A 20,925-nucleotide genomic window follows, 5' to 3' on the forward strand; every position below is an offset into this window, starting at 1 on the left:
TGAAAGTCATGCTCCCCACTTGCCCGACAGAGTCCGAGGAGATTTAGGACACTCTACGTGGTCTATTTTCCTATGTGGGGTTTTTTGGTTTTGGGTTTTTCTTCTTTCAGAAAAGGCGTGTGAAGGAATTCAGACCCAGTATACGTAAGCAGCACTGGCAACAAGTGGCAGTATTTCTCCAAGAGGTGAGCTAGAGCCAACGCTGGAACTCCCCCATATTTCAGAAGTATTCATCTCTAGGGTTTTGGTTCATGCCCATCTCAAAAAAAAAAAGGGAAAATGAAATAAGATTCCATACCTTTGAGTATTTCTGGAGCTCAGCATCATCTGTAATTGGCATGTCCACACGAACCACCTAAAAATTGTACACCATGACAATTAAATACTACTAGTATACAAACTTTAATAGAGTGCTGAATTATAGTAAAGGACTGATTATAAGAACAGCTGACAGTAAAATAAGGGGACAAGAAAATTATGCTTTTTAATTAATGTCTTGGTCCACTTTGGTGCCTTAGAGTTATCACCACAAGCTATCAAAATCACATAGCCGGTGACTGGATCTAAATTCCACACTCAGTAACCAGCCCCTCACCTCAGAAAGTCTTGGTGGCTGATAAAGGGATCAGAAAGGGCTCAATCCTTCAAACTCTTAATAGTCCTATAGATTTAAATGGAGCTGTGTGTGGCTGTAAGGACAATGTAAGGGTTTACATTATCAGACTCAAACCAAACTGTGCGTCATGGTAAAGCGAGGTGTTGCAAAATGGAAAAGAGGCATATGCAAAGGAAGAAAACAAAGACTTTGAAAAAGGTGCTGGTCAACCATGATCTTTTATTATTCAGATGGGCCAAATTTTGACATTTTCACCATCGCAACCACATTTGCTACAATGAAAGGAAAATTTGTCCCACTGAGCTTCATGAATCATACATACTTCACTTCCCATACATATATTGGAAAATGGGATGGTGCTAAAGAAAGTAATGTCAGGCTCTGGCAGTGCAAGGATGGGGATATCTAGCAGTTGGCATGGGTAACTAGATTTATTGAATCAAAACAGTCTTATATGGACTTCAAAGTTCTTAAAAGAGCACTAATGGATTGCAGAGAAGGGAGCTCCTCAAGACACCTCTTAATGCTACTTTAAATCTTCCAGCAAGACATTTGGAGTGATAGTTCTGCCAAACAGTAAAAATAAGTCTCTGAATCAAGTGGACATGTATTGCAAAGATAAACCGTTTTTTTAAGGTCATCAGAAAAGGATGTTGGCTTGAATGCTTTATTTTAAAACGCACTCAGTTAGCAGTCTTAAAAAGCAGTAATGAATACAAAAAAACCCTGGTCATTCCCCCTGTGATGACTCGTATTTAGAAATGTAATCAATCTCTTCCTTGACAATTCTCTAATAAGAAGTGAAGAAAAATCTAAAGGGCAGTTAGCACCACAAAGTTGCCCCTACCTAACTTGAACTACTTCCTTTTCTCCCAAATACTTTTGATAATCATTCTTCTAATAAAAACGTAAGATTCATTATGAAACATACGACTCATATCCTGAGCCTTTTCTAAGTGTACAATAAAACAAACAGATCATAAAAACAATCATAAAAATGCCAAATATTTTAAGTGGCTGATATGTTACAAATTTTAAAATGAGGTTGATTTAAAAAAAAACATTACTCACACTTACGCAATAGTACAGATATAAACAGAACAAAAATATGTTAATTATAACATCCCTATATTTCATCCTTGAATGTTCAGGGAAAACAAAAAATGCTACTCTACTGATCTGTTCCAACCCCTGAGCAGCTTGTAAAGTTAAGCTCACAGCATTGTAATTTAAAGAAACATAAATGAGTGTACTTTATTGAAGGATAACATACCATGACTTCATAATCAGGTCCCAGCAGTTTTCCCCATTTGGATTTCAACTCCTTTTCTGGAGAGTCTGGGTCTCTTCCTAAAATATAAAAGTGAATGTTAAATTTACTAAACCCTGCCAAGTACATTTACTTCAATAAAGATGCAGCTTAAATAAAATATTATGGAGAATGATCAGAAGAATAAAAATACATTAATTTGGGTCTATCAAGCAGTGCAAATCAGAATAGACTTTTGCAAGAAAAACAATGCAAATGTCAGCTACTGCTGAAGTGAAATTTATTCAGTTGAGAAGCATAAAAGGTAATGGTTGCTTTGATGAGATGTGAGTTCTGTACCGTTTAATACCGTAAATAAATCACTCTTTTAGGTTGCAAAGCAAATTTCACATGGCTTTATAATTTGTTGCTGTTTAAAAATTCACCACTACAGAGCAGTGCTACCCCCCTTCCCACACCAACCCCTTTTGAGAAGTAAACACCTGACAAGACATTGCCGTTATCAAGGGACTGCATCAGCACAATGCAGCGGCAGACTTTATTTATACATTTGGCAGGTATAAAGGCTTGTCTGGTTTAATTAGGCCAGTGAGTAACATGAGCTTTAATATAAGCTCCAGTTCTAAACCAGTCTTCCGTGGGAACTTGGCTATCTTGACATTTATATCTTTTCAGCTTTCTTACTTATGCAACCAAGGCAGTATTATAGTCATGTAAGACAATTTGACAGGGCTAGACAGCATAAAATGACTGGCTGCCCTGCATTTGACCTCATCCAGAAGCTCAGCGCACACATATAAAGTTCCTAGCCTAAGTAATGTTGAGCTGGTAAGAGTCAAACTCTAAAGCAAAATTCCAACTAGCAGCAGCAACTGGAGAATGAATTTACTGAAAACTATTTTTAAATGGCCATAATATTGTCACAAGTCTGGACAAATAACAGAACACTGGTATCACTGACATGTCATCTTACCGGAATCGGAATGCAAATCACAACAGCAGCCCTTTTCAGTCTTTAAGTGCGTGCATGTCATTTTGAATGTTGAATGTTTTGTTAAACAAAATACCTTAGGAGTTGGAAGCGTAAAGTCAAGAGGAATTGGGTGCTTTTGAAAATCTCCCCTTCACTTTTCAATATTAGAGGATAGAACTAACAAATCAGACTTGCAACACAATCCTCATTACATCGCTTTATTACTTGGAATTGTAAGCTATTCAATTATTTCAGTAACAATGGAAGAATCAAATAGCAACAGTTAAAAACAAAGGCTCAGAGTTATTTGCATTACAATGCAACACCCCCAAGAGATCAGGCTCTATGTTAATTATTTTTCCCTCCCAATGTTGAGCCCCATGTAGCTTTAGATCCCTACCAACCACTTTCTGTCACAGCAGACAGACAAGTTTACCTCAGCTGCCTAACCAGAATTTCTCTGTATAGAACCAAGCAGCTCAGATTTCAATTTGAAGTCTCCATTGTACATATACATCTGACCTCAGACTCAAGAGATGCAAGCACAGGAGGATTTCAGGTCAGATTTAGTCAGATCATTGTTTCTTTATTGAACTATATCAAGAATTAAGCCTGCAATAGATTCTTTAGAGATAGGCTTCTGTAGTTACACTATGGATTCGTCAAAGAACACTGTCTTTTTTAACTGGGTCTACATTGAAGTCTCCTGAATTCATGAAATATGGGATAAGTATTGTTCTCTTTAACTATTAAATGTAGGTTTCTGTCAATAGATGCTCTTCTTTAGCCCCACTTTGCTTCATTATCAGGTACAGACTGAGCACTATGTTTACCTCCCAGCTGCTTCAAGCATGAACCATAATTACACAAACACAAAAATATTCACTTACTATCATGCATCTTTTATCAAACAAATGCCTACCCTTGCCAACGTGCACGGACATCCAGACAATCCTTCCAACTCAGAGGAATACCAAGGAGTGTCATCAGAGTTCCTGCTCCAGTCCACCCCCTAGGCCCTGGGCTGGTCCCCAGCATTCATCTGCGCCTCTGCTCTACTCCATCCAGGTATTTTCCTACCCCAGTTCCAGTCATAAGAGGCTCAGTCCTCTGGCAGAGCCCCAACTAGTTTGCCATTTCCAGGTTTGTCAATGAACAAAGAGAATTAACACAAATGAACTATTCCACAACTGTGGTAAAGCTCTTTCTTCAGAAACCCTTGTCAAGTTGTGGCCCCAAACTAAGTTGGCAGGCAAATACAGAGGAATAGTGCTCTCAAAAGGTGAAGCAGGCCCTTCCATCCTTCAGGGTGGGACTACCAGGCTGTGGCCATCCAAGAAGCTCTTGTCTGCCCTCAACTGAGCTGGGCTTCCCCATTTTGAGCTCCTCCCTCCATGTCTGACATCTCTCACAGGTGTAGTGGGGTGGAGCCACTTGAGCCACATCAGCTCATTAACCCTATAATGTTGCCCAATGTGTGGTTTGTATACCCCATCACACCCCCTCCCCTTCAAGATGGCATCAGAGGAACCAGGCCAGCTGTCTATGCCCTCTGTCCCTCAGGAAAAAAACAACAAAAAACACACCTTTTGGTGAGCCTTTCCAGCTCTATGCTGTACTTGAAAGGCATATGACTAGAGAGACAGGTACCAGTGCATAAGGCAGGGATTTGTGTCTTTCACTGCAATTAACCACCTCAAAGGGGCACCATCAGTGTCCAGCTTCAATGGGTTTCCCAGGATGTAATATCAGAGACTCTCCACAGCCCATTTCACCACCAGGTTTTCTTTTTCTATCACAGAACATGCTAGTTCCTGAGGGAATAGTGGCTAAAAAATAGCATGGAATGTTTCTCTCCATTTACTTCTTGGGATATGATTGCCACCCCAGGCCTACTTCCGACACATTGGTCTGCAAAATAAGTTCTTTCGAAAACAGAGCAGGGTGTTTTCTGTTTCGGGTGAACTGGACAGGCTCTTTACACAAGCGGCCTATCCATTTTTTTAAATGCTTTTTTGCGGACATCAGGCTATCAAACTTTCCAGGGATAGCTGTCCTTAATCAGGTCCATGAGAGGTGCCGCTATCACGGAAAACCCTAGCACAAACCGGAAGTAATAACCTGCAAGCCCTAAGCATCTCCAGACCTGTTTTTTGTGGTCGAGTTTGGGCAGGCTTTTAAGGCCTGAACTTTGTCTACAGGGATTGGACCTGACCTTTCCCCACACGATATGCCAGTCAGATGATGTCATCCTTCCAATTTTACACATTGCTGGGTTTGTGGTTAGGCTGGCTTCCCACAGGGACTGGAGGACAGTGGCAACTAGTTGCAAGTGGGCTTCCCAGTCTCAGCCATAGAAGACCACATCCTGTAAATAAACTGCAGCATATGAACCATGAGATCAGAGAACTTGGGTCACTGGAGCCATTGAAATGTCACTAGGGCACCATGGAGGCCAAAGGGCATAGTCCTTAAAGGATATAAACCAGAGCAGCAAAGGCAGTTTTCTCACATGATTCTGGTATGAGACAGATCTGCTAGTATCCCTTGGTAAAATCTAATGCTGTACTATATTGAGTCTCACCCATATGGATTAGTAGTTCAACCACCCAGGACATAGGATATGTGTTGAATTTGGAGATCGCATTAACTTTTCTAAAAATCTATACAGAAACTGGATCATGCCAGCCAGTTTAGGGACCAGGACAACTGGGTGTCATCAGTCGCTGTGGGATTCTTCAGTGACCTCTAGCTCCAACTTGGTGCAGAGCTCCTGTTTCACTGCATCCCACATTTTTTTGGGAAGCAGTAGGGAGTTCTCCCAGGTGCATTGTCCCTGCTCTATCTGGACATGATGTTGAACAAAGTGAGTTCATCCTGGCTGGGGTGGAAACCCCATCAGGAAGGCATTCATAAGGTTTCTCACTTGGACCCTTTGCTCTGGATGGAAGTTTCCCCCCAATCTGTATTGAGTCAGAGTCCAGGAATGTAGACGTTTGGGGTCCCAATTCTGGCTCAGATGGATAAGAAGTTATAAACAAGCCCTCCCGGTCCTTCCAGGCCTTCAGGAGGTTACTTTGGTAGATCTGCATTGTCTTTCTCTTTTCTGATTTCATAATTAACAGGCCCCACTTGATGTAATACTTAATATGGACCTTAATGCTTAGTAAGCAGCTTGGACATTGTGCTAGGGAGCAGAAGTACCCAGGTTTAAATACACACATATGCATCCCTTTGTTAAAGGCTCACTATTGGGCCAGATTCTCTTTGGTGAAGGCCCCCAGGATTTCAAGCCTCTCCTAGAGCTTTAGTATGTACTGTACAACATTCTCTGTTCTAGGAGCCTGCTCATCCCACATCTCATGGACAAAGTCTAAGATACCCCAGGTAGTCTCTCATATAAAAGAGATCAAACAGGAAAAATCTAGTAGATGACTGGGGTACCTCCGAACTATCAAATAAAAAGGAGGGGGATCAGTTGATCCCAGTGTCTAGGATATGCAGTAATAAACTTCTTTAAACATCCTTTTCAGGTCTGGTTGAACCATTTGACCAAACCATCGGTCTGCAGGTGATTGATGCACATTTGTAGGGTCTTTATTTTTAATAGTTCACAAGTCTCCTTCAACAGATGGAACACAAAATTAGTGCCTCAGTTGGTTAGGATTTCTTTAGGCACACTGATGTGGGCAAAGACCATTAGAAGTTCGGCTGCAATAGTCTTTGCACTGGAGCAGTGCCATGGGACTGCTTCCGGATATCAGGTGGCATAATCAGGTCTGACCAGTATACATTTATAACCAGATGCACTCTTTCCTCAGAGTCTGAGCAGATCCATCCCGATTCTCTCAAATGGGAATGGGACTAGTAGGGCTTTGGTCACCCCTCTTTAGGCCCAATGAGCTGCTACTTGAGATATAAGCTACAGAAGTCTTTGACTTCTTGGTGAATTCCGGGTCAGTAGAAGCAGCCTAGAATCCTGGCCACAATCTCCTCATGCTGAGGTGGCCTGCAGTGGAGGCAGCATGAACTAGCCACATGAACTTGCACTGATGAGACTGAGGAACGAGGAACTGCGATCAAATTTCACAAGTCGGTCGGTCTCTCTCCTGCTGGTATAGTCGCTCAGGCCGGAGCTTAAATTGTGGGTACTGCTCTGCTCGATGTGGGTCTATTACCTCTCTGTTGTCCACTGACACCTGGTCATAGGCCTGGCTGAAGGTCTTATCCTCCCTCTGATCTCTGGCCAAGTTGGTCCCTCTAGTTAGGATGCCCCAGTCCTATTGGGGCACTGGCATCATTTCGTCACTATGTGGGACTTCTGAGGGAGCATCCTCTTGTCCAGACACCCCAACTCCAGGGTGTAGCTCCTCACCTATAGCTACCAACACCCCAGGGACTCGATCTCCTGAGTTAGCCTCTCTGGGCAATCCAGGCCTGTCTTAACTCCATTCAGTAACTCAGATAAATACTCCCAATCTTGTCCTCAGATAATGGAGTAGGTCAGCATTGAGGCCAGCCCTGCTAACAGGAGCCTCCTGTGTTCCCCTACAGTCAACTGCATCCACGCATTAGGATAGGGTTTAACCTCCCCATGGACACCCGGTAAGAAAATAATTCCCCCACCCCTGTCTCAGGATTCAGGATTAAGTGGTCCCAAACCAGGGTCTGACCACACCCAGAATCTACCAGACTTGTCACCTCTGTCCTGTTATCCAGATAGGGACAGTTAGTTTAACCAGAGTTTGCTTACAGACGTATGGTCCCTTCTGGCTTTATAAAATATGACTCTATAAACTCCCTTTTTCTGTTACAAAATTATGGCCTGAACCTGAAAAGGGTTGAACATCTGAAACTCCCAGTGGAGTCCGATATGCACTTCTATGACCACCAGGAATGCTCACTCAACACCTCTCAGGATCAGGCTCTTAATGTGTTCAGTTAACTGAAAATTAAGATCATTCCCCCACACCCAAAACAATCCCTAAATTCACATGTCCATATTTGATGTTTTGGGGCTCAGCCCATTAAAGAGAACTTCCTGAAAATTGAAAAGATTTTTGGATCTATAGGTTTGGTTCAAGATCTCTCATTCCAGTGCCTCCACCCAGTACCATGAGATTCCTTTCTCCCTACCCCCAATTTTTTGGTCACTTCTCTGGGTTGGTTTTTCATGGTTTGTGGTACATGCTATATTACACAAGGCCTCAGAAATGGAATGGTTTCCCAGCAATGGTTTGCATTAGCAGTAACATTCTATATCTTCAGAACTTTGCCTCTTTACTCTTTGCTTTCATGTAGTTTTTCTTCCCCACCTTACTAGCACTGGGTTCCTGGAATACAATGCCTTTTTTGAGGTGTGTTTAAACTACAGAGACTTTACCAGCATAGCTCTGTTGGTATAACCCCGTAGCATAGACATAGCCTACACCGATGATAGGGGGTTTTCCATTGGTGTAGGAACACCACCTCCCCAACCAAAGTTAGCTCTGTCGACAGAAGCATTCTTCTGTCAACATAGCTGCTCCTACACTGGAGGCAGGTTGACATAGCTATGTTGATCAAGGGTGCGTTTTTCTCAGCCCTCCGACCAACGTAAGTATGCCAGCCTAACTTTTAAGTGTAGACTAAGATCCCTGGAACTTTCAAACCCTGACCTTTTTCTTTGTCTTGAAGATCTCCCCTTCTCACAGGCTCACTATGTAGCGATGTGTCCTTCGCTTTGGATTAAAGATTTCTCAAACAGCATAGCTTTTTGATTTCTCCAACAGCTTTTTCCTCCCTAATGTTACACGCTGTTCTCTATCAAGGTCTGGATTCATAACTTTCTGACTAAACAACTAGCTTCTCTCTTCGGGTTTTATATACTGCTGCACGAAACAAACAAGCACTCTCGTCCAGTCTTCACTCTTATAGATGCAGCTATAAGTTAAATTGCCTCTCTAGTCTGCTAGCAGAAAGTTTAAGTCCCCATGCACACTGTTTCCTGAACCATGTATCATGACAGAGTTGTTTAAACACGGTTTAGCGGGCCAGCATCACTATTTAATACCTCTTCAGGAAAATTTAATAAAAATTTAGTCCAATTGGGCCTAAAGGAAAATAGTTCATGTTTTATAAAACACACCTTTTACATTAACTTTTAAAAGGCACTTCCAGAGTTTAGGCAGGGCCTTAAATTAGCAGTGTTTACTTTAGCCCCATTATAATTAAGAGCCTGTCAGCATTTCCAAAATAAGCACCCATTTTTGGAATTTAAACTGGCCATTAAATTCTGTTCCAGGCTGAAATTTTATACACATTTCAGTCTGAACAAAGTTTCCAACTAAATGAATGCTTTTAAATTTGAGGCGAGCAAAAAAGATACAAGGTTATGAAAAAGCACGTTGTAGCTGATAAATGTGAGTATCTTGAGCCTTTTTAATTCTGTAAGGAAATGGAGTCCTACCAAACATGGACTCTTGATTAGGGCTGTAGGACATTATATACCACAGATAGCTTTACCTAGCTTTAAAACCATTCCGATGTCATTAGTTTGCAGAAGTCTAAAGAGCAACAGTACTCATAAACCCAGCATCACCAGATTAACTGCACTATATTCTGTCTGAAATATCAATAATGCCTACACTGCCTAAATTCCAGCACACTGAGCTGAGAGACTACAGATGAGCCTTTGTACAGAAGTACTTACTGAAAAGAAATGGATAAAGAGAGGCACTACCCCGTTCAGTCTTCTATCTGCAACTCTCACTCTGGCTTCTCCCTCATGGATGTCCTGCCACCACCTCAAGCTCAGTATGGCAAAACCTGCACTCATCTTTCTTCAAATAAACCTCCCTCTCGCCTCCATTATTTTAGCAACTCTATCACCTTCCCTGTCCCTTGACATCATCGACTCCTCTGCCTCTACATAAGTAGAGTCGCTAAATGCTCGTTTTTCCCTCTAGCATAACCAGAAATGCATCTGTGCCTTTTCATTCCCACCACTGAAAAACTTCACGGTTTACTGCCTCATGTCTTAGATTTTGGTTTCAGTTAAATAAAAAAGCATTGAAGAGCAGAAAATTAAAATTGTGCAAGGCAAAGAAAGCCAAACTGTCCCATCACTATGAAAATTGGGTTAAAGAAATGAATTTCAAGAAGTCAGTAGATATACAGTAGATATACAGGAGAGAACAAACAGCAACATACCTATTTTGTGTAGATTTTGCTTCTTTTCATTTTCAAAATTATCTTTGTCCTCTTGATCCTCCTCAATCTCACTATCCAAATTAGTTTCCGTCTCTACAGCTCCAGACAGGACTAAGGCTGGCATATTTGGCTGCTCTGTAAAGATCCAAAAAAACTTTCAAGTCAGCCAGGTAGTACAGAGGATACAGGATATGCTAACCAATATCCACTAGCAGCTTCCTTGTTCAGTTTACAGAAACTTTGCTCTCAACTCCACTCCCCACACACCCTTACATCCTATGCCGAAGGGTCTGATTCTGTGCAGAGGACCCTTAAGCCCAAGATTTATGGTTGCTCAGCACCTCACAGAAACAGGCCCTAAACGTTTATTTTGGTCATTATAAATTGGAAGAACAATTAAATTAACCGTTGGCAAAGGGAGGAAAAGGACTACCTCTCTCTAAAGATCTTCCTGAAGAGAAAGAAGCATGAGAAGGTTTCTGTCGAAGCAAGGTAAGGTGCACCACCTGGCCAGTGCGACGCAGCGCCTCCACCACTTCTTGGTTGGAGCAATCCTGAACATTAATCCCATCAACCTAGTACAGAAACACCATCAGATTATAGACATCAGATTACAGTTGAGTTCTAACATTCACAGAGATATGTAAACCAACAGTGCAACTCGTCTCTCACAGTTATACTGATGGCCCTCACAGACTGCAATGGTTGCAAAAGAAGAATTGCATTAATTCAGCTACTTCAAAATAATCAGATAAATGCCAACTTCAAAGTTTCTTCTTAAAAGAAAATACAAAAATAAAAACTTCTCCTTGATAGCAGGTGTGGGCAAATACAAAATAGCAATTTACTAGATTTACAAAAATGTAAAATACGTTTGCTTTTCAGCAGAGATACTGTGTGCAGACAGCAGCTTGCACAGTACTGTGCATGGAGCTTCCTGGATGAGTTTGAGAGATTAACAGTCTGTTCAGATCATAGCATAAGTTTTCTGCCAACCTCTACCAAGCCTCCACACATAAATATGCAGATAACTACGTACGCAATCAGTGCATAATGGTAAAAAAAGGAGTGGGTAGACTAATCTAACCTGGACTCCACAGTCCCCAAATGAGAAGTGGGTAAACTCTATTGACCCTTGACTAGACTATGCACACACAAAACTGCAGCTGTAAGTACAAGTGGGAACCAAATGAGGGAGAGGCCAGGCTTTGAAAGTTTAGGCATTGTATCTACAGAACATCTGCTCCCAAATATTTTATATGCACTTTGTAAAAGTCAGATCTCTCTTTTCATGATAAGAAATCTTTAGAGTTATTCCTACTTGTATTACCAATGCAAAGTTAGCCATTACATGTTAACGTGGCCCTGACGTTTATCCAGCCGGTTTTAAATTTTTTCACCTATAAATTAAAGGATCTTTTTTAACATCTGCGTCACTAATATTTTGGTGATGTCAACCCAATGTTAAATACTTATAGATGGGCATAAAGGACACAATTCTACAAGGTATCAAGCACTTTCAAATCCCACTAACTTTAACAGGAACTGAAGATGCTCAGTTAGGGTGACCAGATGAGGGGAAGAAAATATCGAGACACATGAGGGTGAGGGGGGGGGGGTGAAGAGCCGCCGGCTGAGCAAAACGAAAAAAAACACACAGTGTGGCCGGCGGATATTGAGACAAAATGTGTCCCGACCGATCTTCGGTCAGGACAGAGACCGAAATATCGGGACGGTCCCGATTATATCGGGACGTCTGGTCACCCTATGCCAAGTACTTTAATCAGGCCCCAAGTCAAGATCCCTGCTCTAAGATGCTTCAATCCAAACATCTATCCTGTTTTACTATTTATGATTCTCTCACATTTTTGGTAGTACACTAATAATCTAAGCACTGCAAACCAGAGCTATTAGCTCAAATAGTAATTCTTGTTGACAGTCATAAATTTGCCAACTTTCCTCCCTTTTACAACCTGGAGGTGCTTTAGTGTGAATGAAGAACAAGCTTTAGTAGAGTGTGTTTTAAAAATCCAGATATATGTAAAATAACCGCTAGTTCCAAAATTGATCCAATGAAATATTTCACTTACAGCAACAATTTTGTCCTGGACTTGTATAAGGCCACTGTGATCTGCAGCACTGCCAGGTATTATATTTTTCACAAAGATCCCTGAAGAATCTGCTTTAAAATATAAAACAAAAACAAATGAATGAATAAATAAAAGAAAGTACTAATTTGGGCCTTTTGTTAAGCACACATTTATTTAGAGCTTAAGAACCATGCACCTCTGGAGACCTGGGTCCACAAGTGGAATGAAGTTGCATCTCCTCCTAGTCACAAATGAACATTGAAATCACAACACTCACATAATTTACTAGTTATGCATGATTCCAAATCTGCACTCAAGAGAAGAGCAGCAATGCAAGCAACCTTATACTGCCCTAGTTGATTTACCCTGCTCAGAAAAGTCCCTTTCTATGATAGGTCAGTTTCCATGCCTATACAGGCTTTGATCCACCAAATCACTTACAAATGATAAATTTGACTTCAAGGGGAGTATTTATGCTTAGAAGTGAAGCATGTGCTTAAGTGCTTTGCTGGATCAAGGCCTCGCTCATCCTCTTACATTTAGTTTTAGCAATTCAATAATTTAAATCAGACAAATCCCTCGTGAAAAATCTCACACAAATGCACTTTTCTATTGTATAAATATATTTTGTAAGGGGATATATAGAAATCACAAAAAGCTTTCCTTCTTTCTCATGTGTAGAGTTGGACAAAAGCACTCTGTGCACCCGTAGTTACGTACAGATATTTTGGTGTGCTCCCAGAGTTCAGACACTAGTGCAAAGTATGAAATAGCTATCTGCTGAAAAAGAATCACACACATTAAACACTGTTGAGATGCTTATAGTCCTGCACTGGCAGAGAGATGGACTGGATAATCTAATAGGTCTTTAAATCTCAGACATCGAACTCATTAAAGAAATGAAAGTGCATGTTGAGCTATGTGGCATGTATCAAAGACTTCAGCAAAAACATAAGGCCAGTCTGGGCATTTGATAAACCTCTGCTCTAGTCTTTCATAATCAGTCAGTGTATAACTCACCTACATCAGATGTTCCAGTATATCCAATAATTGTTATACCGAGGCTTTGTCCATCTTTTTTTGTAAGCTCCACGTCATAGGTATCAAAAAGAGTGGTATTAGCCTAGAAATAAAATATTATACAGTTTATAAAACTGAATGTCCACATTACAGTAAAAAAAGTTTGTTATATCACTGACATTTTAAACTACAGGCTAAGGTTTGAAGACGTAACCAGTGATTTTGGTAGACCAACTTCAGACACCTCAAAAGGGGGTCTCACTTCCAGAAGCTAGAAAATAAAGCTATCAATTTGGGCACCCAAAATTACTAGTCACTTTTGAAAATCTTGGCTATATAATATATACGATATCAGAAACAAGTGTCTATAAAAACATAAGATATTCATATACAGCCAAGGGGCCATGCTTATCACAGTACCTAATGCCACACAGTAAGTGCTTTGGAAAGTCTCTATTGGTTAATTAGGAATAGAGAATTGCTTCAGGTACACGACATCATGACACCATGCCAGTGGAAGAGAGAAAATACTTGGCTCTCAGTCCCCTGGCTTTATCAAAAATTATTTTTCTCTTGGACCCTATTAATGGAAAGTATTTTGATTCCTTACAATTATTAAAGAAACCACACACTTGTTCTCTTTAGTGTAAAACGTGCTCATGAGCTCCTTCGGACAGAGATTGTTACACTCCTATGTTTGGAAAGCACCCAACATACTGTGGGTGCTACCAGAAAAAAAAAATGATATGCACTTTTTGGTAATTATACCCAACAAATGCATATAGCACGTTTTAAAATATGGTGTTCAAGATAAAGCTAGGTGTGCAAGACACCATTTTATTTTATATCAATCATATGCATATCTACTTAATTACATTTAAGGGCAAGTTTGAAATTATTACTATCCTGATTTGAACTGGACTGGACTGCACAGAGAAGTGGATGCTTCAAAGGACTTGTTTAGAAGGTGAAGTGATAACAGGATGTCAAAGCCACGTTAAAAATCACTTCCACTGAGTACAAGTTAAATCATGGGAGTGGGGAGAAAATCTGGAGAATTTTTTAAAAAGCTTCACAGCTTTAAAAGAGATGAGACCACTCATCATAACAAGAGAAACTAGAACAGAGAAGAATGGAATGGTACATAATTTGGCACTTCTTTTGGCTTCTGAATTATCTGTTCAATGTTTTCTTAGATAAATAGCTACAATCTAATAAGGTATTCAGACATGGTTTGATCTGAGGAGAAATTTACGGATAGGTCCCCTGAAGCTGGCCCTCACCATCCCCCATTTTGGATTTGCTCACTTGATCTTTGGTTGTGTTTCTCCCCACAGAGCCATTTTGACAGTCCAGGACCTTTCCTTCAAAGGCAACACCAGAAACCTTAGCACCAGAGGCACTTCACAGAATGACTGACGCTATTTCCTAGTTCTGCAAAAATATTCATCTGTGGAACGTTACTGGAAGTGGAGTAGTAGAATATGGACTTAACGGGTGGATTCTGGGAAATATAGACACACAATCCCAAACATAACAACCCATTCCCGAGCTGTGGCTAAATTGGTGGGTTGTAGCTATGTGCCTTGCACGTATGTGCCTTGCTCATGACTAACTGTATAAGATTTTCTGTTTCCTTACATGTGTATACACAAAGGAGTGTGGATTTAGAAACTGTGGTAGAGAACTGTGGTAGCTTAATGCAGAACTAGTGGTTTAATATACAACAAACTAACTGGCAATTCAAGACATATTTCTGCTGATTTAAGCGGTAATCATAATGCTGGAAAAATCTTGCCATTGTAAAATTCTCAGCTAGTAAAAGCCTTCTCAGAAGTCAGAGGAGAACAAGATTCTGGTAGTAAAAAATTGCTATCTTTCTTGTGCAGTAGATTCCTTGGTTCAAAGTGATTTTCGTGACTTGCCTTTAAAAAGTACAATAAATGAAGCAGGAAAAACACATTCACATTAGCTACCGCTGTCAATTTCTGCAAAGACTAATCTACAAGCAAATTGACCAGATACTTCTTCAATCTAAATGCCTGGGCTCTGCCAACAAAGAATGCAATTGATGTCATGACCAGAGGTGAATGTAAGCCAGTACACCCCAATACGGCGTACCGGCAAGAACCGGTTTGCCATACTGGGGTGGCCCAGCTTCCCCAGGGGGCAATTTAAAGGGCCTGGGGCTCCCAGCAGGGGCTGGAGCCCCAGGCCCTTTAAATTGCCACCAGAGCCCCACTGCTGGAGCCCTGGGGGCTATTTAAAAAGTCCGGGGCTCCCGCTGCTTCTACTGCCCCGGCCCTTTAAATAGCTGTTGGAGCCCCGCCGCCAGAGCCGGCTCTAGGTTTTTTGCCGCCCCAAGCAAAAAAAAAAAAAAAATGTTGGCTGCCCCGTCCCAGCCCTGGGCTCCTCAGTGCACCCCCCTGCTGCCCCAGCCCTGGGCTCTCCTCCCCCCCGCCCACGGCCCCCTGCCGCCCCAGCTCTGGGCTCCCTCATTCCCCCCCACCATTGCCCCCCCCCCCCACACACACACCTCCTGCTGCCCCAGCCCTGGGCTCTCTCCCACCCTCCCCTACCTGCACCACTGGTAACTCACTCCCACGGCAGGTCATTCAGCGTGAATTTTAGATGTGCACAGAACACAGACAGGATTGGTTCCCATATGGTTACAGAACTGCAGTAAAGCGGAACAATTTTCAGCTTGTGTGATTGGAGGATATCTGGATGCATATTAGAAGACTGTCCTCCATAAATGAGGAAAAGTTGAGGTGCCTTTATTATTCTTTTCTTCCACTCTTTCTTTCTATGGGGAATTTGCCAATGCAATATCACTGTCTTCATTTTAAACAAACAAACAAACAATGGCTGTTGAAAATAGCAATTCCAGTCCTAATAACCACTGGGAAGCATTTCTTGCTCCATTTTATCCTACTTTTTCCTACAGCAAGTTACAGTGGATCAGTATATTTGATTTGGGAGAAATGAAGTAACAGCTGCCCAAACTGAGCTTGAGCACTCCTGAATTTTGAGGTGTTCAAATCTGGAAGGCAGGTGGTGGTGGGGGGGTGGCCTGTGACTCCGCGGGGGTGCACAGCAGCATGTATGCAGCATGTCTAGCACTGCGCGGAGCCAGACATGCTGGTCTGAGTGGCATGGTAAGGGGGCTGGGGAATTAGATGGGGCGGAGGTTCGGAGGGGCAGTCAGGGGACAGGCAGCAGTTGGATAGGCATGGGAGTCCCAGGGATTTGTCAGGGGACAGGTAGGGGGTGGGGTCCTGGGGGGGGCAGTTAGGGGCAGGGGTCCCGGGAGGGGGTGATCAGGGGACAGGGTGCAGGGGGGGTTGGATGGGTTGGGGTTTCTGTGCGGGGCAATCGGAGGGGATGGATGGTGGCAGGGTGGCGCTACCCTCCCTCCCTGTGGAGTGTCCTTTTTTTTAAAATGTTAAAATATGGTATCCTTACCCTTCAGAGCGCAGCTCTCAATTCATAGCAAGCTGCAGCATGAGGTCTCCGCTACCTCACTCCCTCCCCTTCTTTCCTGTTGGTAGTGGCCAAGGAAATGCTGGGAAATGTAGTTCTTTCCCTGCTCCAGGGCTGGCTCTATAGGCAGGGAGCTAACCAAGGAACTACAGCTCCCAGGGCCCCCTGTTGGTTCTCAGCTCCCATGCTGGATCCCTGCCGCCTCTGCAAATGGGCTGCCCCAAGCACCTGCTTGCTTTGCTGGTGCCTAGAGACGCCCCTGCCCGCCGCATCCCCAGGGCTCCTGCAGCTATTTACAGGGCCGGGGCGGTAGAAGCAGGGGAGCCCCGGGCCCTTTAAATACCCCCCGGAGCCCTGGGCTGCTGCTGCTACCCCGGTGGGGTGGGCACTTACCTTACAGGGTGGGCTGGCTCTGACTCCCTCAGCCACGCCCCTTCCGCCCTAGGCCCCACCCCTTCCGGGGGCCAGAGCTGGCCCCAGCGTACCGGTAAATCACTGGACTTACTTTCACCCCTGGTCACGACTAGCAATATCTGAGTTTATTTCTAGATGTCTCAGAAACGTGAAGGACCCTGGAAAGGGGTGGGAAAAACTAACACCAGAAAAGAGGACATTTTAGAAGGCTTGCAGCAGCTAGAGCATGCAGGATGCTGCAGCTTGATCTATGGTACACGTATACTGCTGAACAAGTCAATTTGCAAGGTCAGTCTCTAAAGCAGGAAATGTGAAAATAATAAGTGCTAGGGAAGGAAAAGTTAAGGCTGTATATATAGTCTTAGAAAATGTGACCAAGCCAGCAAATGGTTCTACGTGGTTATATAGATTCTTTATGAAATGCCTGTTTTCAGAGCACTAAACATGTTCCTTTTTTAAGACACCAAGCTTAAAGTACTCAGGATGACATTTATTTAACCAATGTTTTCTTGGCTGCATCAAAATCTCCTGAAGGGGTAGAAAATTCGAGAGGGCAGGTGAGAAGACAGGAGGAAGTAGGAAAATTTCCATTCTCTTCTACTTGGAGTGTAGGCTCTTTCCATTCCCCAGTCCTCTGCTATTACTGCAGCCTCACTTCAGAGGAGGAGAACTCAACAGGTTCCCCATAATAGCTCAACATCACCCATCTTCAGCGAGACAGGTCTCTCCAGAGAGATGTGAAGTACTCTCCCCCACCAGAAGCTAAGAGATGCCTTTGGAGCAACCTGGTCCAGTGGGAAAGAGTGCAAACAAAGTGTTTTAAAGAACAGCTCCTCTCAGATTCCAAGTTATAATCAAGAACAAGAGAAGAAAGAAAAGGCTACTCAGAGATTCCACACCTAAATCTAACTAGACATTAGTAGCAGATGGTGTACAAGCCCAGCTTTGTTGATGTTTCCAGACCTACCGTACATGTAGTGTAGCATCTGTTGATTTTAATTACTCAAAACTGAAGAGGATGACTTCAAAAAAAAAACAAGCAACTTTGATATGACCAGGAGGAGATTTGCTAAAACAAGATTCAAATGTTTAAAATACATTTCCCATCAAAGACAATTGCGTAGACTAGGAAGATGTTACACTTATGTTTCATGAAGAGAAGTGGCTCACTGGGCTGAATAATTCTGTTCTGGTCATAGTGCATGCTGGATTTTAGGAAAGAAAAAGTCAGCATTGTTTTTTAAATCCACTCAGATGAGCCAGAATGTAATAAGCTAGGAAGGAGATCTAAATGTTCCATTTATCGATAATGTTTATGATCCTGTTAAATCAAATCACTCACTTTGTAATAAATTCTGCAACACTGAAACTGCCCTGGTCAGTCTGGCCCTGAGATAACAGGTATTTATAGTATACTGTAGAAGACTACAGAAGGCTGAGCTGATTGCTAAAATAAAAGATCATTTAATACTATGGTATATTTGGAAGCTCAAATGAACAAAATATGTTGCAGTCTGTCTGAAGCGCTTTAGCACTTGTAAAGGCCGTGCTCTCTCTTTCTGGCTGTAAACCACAGCAGAACTTATTTGAAGAATTGTGAGGAAGTGTCAGATACTTACACCTTTGTCTGGAGAGAAGGGCAATGCACCAACAGGCAGGCTCAGAGGGGTTGGTGGCGTCACAGTAATCTCACACGCTGGATCTCTTGCAACCACCATCCTAACAGAATTTCCACAGTTTCTCAGCACTTGGGCAACTTGTTCACTGATCATTCCTTGTACATTGGTTCCTCCAATCTGTAAGATGTGATCTCCTGTTCTCAGTCTCCCATCCTTCAAACATGGAACATTTAAAAAAAAAAAAAAAAAAAAAAAATCAGTAACTGGACCAAAATTTTACATTGCAGGACTGAAATTGAGTAGTATATTTTCATGGGGCAGCTAGTGCATGGAAAATATCATAAGATTAATCAGTGCTGCAAAATAAATAACGTAAGGCAATGCTAACACAATTAACCATTGCTTTTTCCACAGTTGCCAGTTCTACAGCAAACTGTTTAAAAACAAAAACAAAAAATACACACCATATAGACTGTTAGTACAATTCATCAGAAAGGTTAAATTTCATATTTATTGGGAAACAAATGCTGACACTGTTTTGTAATCCTGTAGTCGGAGATTTTCTCTGAGAACTATGCTATCAAATAGAAGAGGATTTTAGGGATACAAAGCATAACATTTTGATTTAGAGCTATTTGAAGAACCTGAACAGCTCAAATATTAAAAACTCAACCCTGCAGGTCTTACTCACTTGAGTAAAGGCTAGTCAAGTGAGTAACTCTGCTGAATGTAACGGGACTACACTCATAACTAGGAATACTCATGTTTAAACAAAACAAACAAACGATACACCAGTTGGATCAAGACCCACGCTGTTATTTTTAATGTAAGAAAGAACCGTACTAAACATACATAGGGCCACAGCCTCAGTTGGTGTAAACCTTCATATTTCTGTTGATTTAAGTACACTGATTTACACCAGCTGAGGACTTGGCCCCATAATAACGAACATGCATGTTAATACTGGTGTTACTTCCAGGTGTTACTTAATCGAGCTTTAGCATATACATGCTCCTTATTTCACATTTTTAACTGCATCGCACCTCTTGTTTAATTAAAACTGATACAGTCATATCTTAATTTACAGCTGTCATTGGAAGCCAAAATATTTTGTTCCTCACAGCAAAAGAGGTGTTTCACAGTAAGTGAAGAAGCATTCATTACTTCAGACAGTTTTATAGAGGAGGCTCTCAAGCAACAGCCGACTTTTTCCATTCCAGCTCGTCGAATATCCAGTTTTCGTTTCTGTTTTGAAGTGGAACGTATCCTATAACCTGCCTCTTGCCTTACATTAATATTTTAAAACGCAACATGTCTTTTTTTTGCACATCTAAGGTTATGGGCAGCAGTTAGTAACTAGTCATTGGTGAGCTCTCATTGAATCCCAACCCTGTTAAATGCTTCAGTTGAGGGTAGTTGGTACTGGTCATAGGATCATAGACTTTGGTCCCTTCTGACCTTATTATGATCATCTAGTCTGACCTCCTGCACAACGCAGGACACAGAATCTCACCCACCCACTGCAGAATCAAACTCCTAACCTATGTCTGAACTATTGAAGTCCTCAAATCTTAGTATAAAGACTTTAAGGTGCAGAGAATCCACCAGCAAATGACCCGTGCCCCACGCTGCAGAGGAAGGCGAAAAACCCCCAGGGCCTCTGCCAATCTGCCCTGGAGGAAAATTCCTTCCCGACCCCAGCCAGACACCCAGGAAAGAATTCTCTGTAGTAACTCAGATCCCACCCCATCTAACATCCCATCACAGGCCATTGGACATATTTACCGCTAACAGTCAAAGACCAATCAATTGCCAAAATTAGGCTATCCCATCATACCATCTCGTCCATAAACTTATCAAGCTTAGTCTTTAAGCCAGATCTGTCTTTTGCCCCCACTGATTGGGTCTTTAAAGACTAAGACCCCAAGGCTGCAGACAGGTGAATCCATGTACCTGTGTAGGTATCACAGACTTTAGTGGGGCTCTGCATAGGCCCAAGCCTCTTCATATAAAAATAAATAATCTTTATAAATAACCCATGCTCTGTATCTTTGAACACATACTCATGCAACTGGGTCAGCCTTGGGGAAATGATGCCCTGGGTGAACTTGTATTTTGGCACCCCTGGCCCCCGTTGCCTCCCCACCCCCTAGCCCCTGCTGTCTCCCCAAGCTCCCCCACCACCCCATATCAAGCCTGGGCCCCTCTGCCCCCACCATTCCCCAAGCTCCCTTCTGCAGCTTTTTACC

At 42.3% G+C, this 20,925-nt stretch overlaps 1 protein-coding gene across 5 annotated transcripts in view; it reads right to left on the reverse strand.

The window, feature by feature from the left end:
* Positions 1-20,925, reverse strand: part of PATJ (PATJ crumbs cell polarity complex component) — a 214,023-nt gene that overhangs the window by 172,174 nt on the left and 20,924 nt on the right. For 4 of the 5 annotated variants that reach the window (XM_034778751.1, XM_034778749.1, XM_034778748.1 and 1 more), the window contains 7 exons: positions 18,677-18,889; positions 13,161-13,263; positions 12,141-12,232; positions 10,484-10,625; positions 10,051-10,185; positions 1,890-1,966; positions 299-355 (listed from right to left, as the gene is read on the reverse strand). In XM_034778751.1, the coding sequence (XP_034634642.1) occupies positions 299-355; positions 1,890-1,966; positions 10,051-10,185; positions 10,484-10,625; positions 12,141-12,232; positions 13,161-13,263; positions 18,677-18,889 (819 nt within the window). The remainder of the gene's footprint in view (positions 1-298; positions 356-1,889; positions 1,967-10,050; positions 10,186-10,483; positions 10,626-12,140; positions 12,233-13,160; positions 13,264-18,676; positions 18,890-20,925) is intronic. The other variant, XM_034778750.1, reaches the window with a different exon arrangement.

The sequence above is a fragment of the Trachemys scripta genome, chromosome 8 (assembly GCF_013100865.1).
Source record: "Trachemys scripta elegans isolate TJP31775 chromosome 8, CAS_Tse_1.0, whole genome shotgun sequence".
NCBI classification, from domain to species: Eukaryota; Metazoa; Chordata; order Testudines; family Emydidae; genus Trachemys; species Trachemys scripta.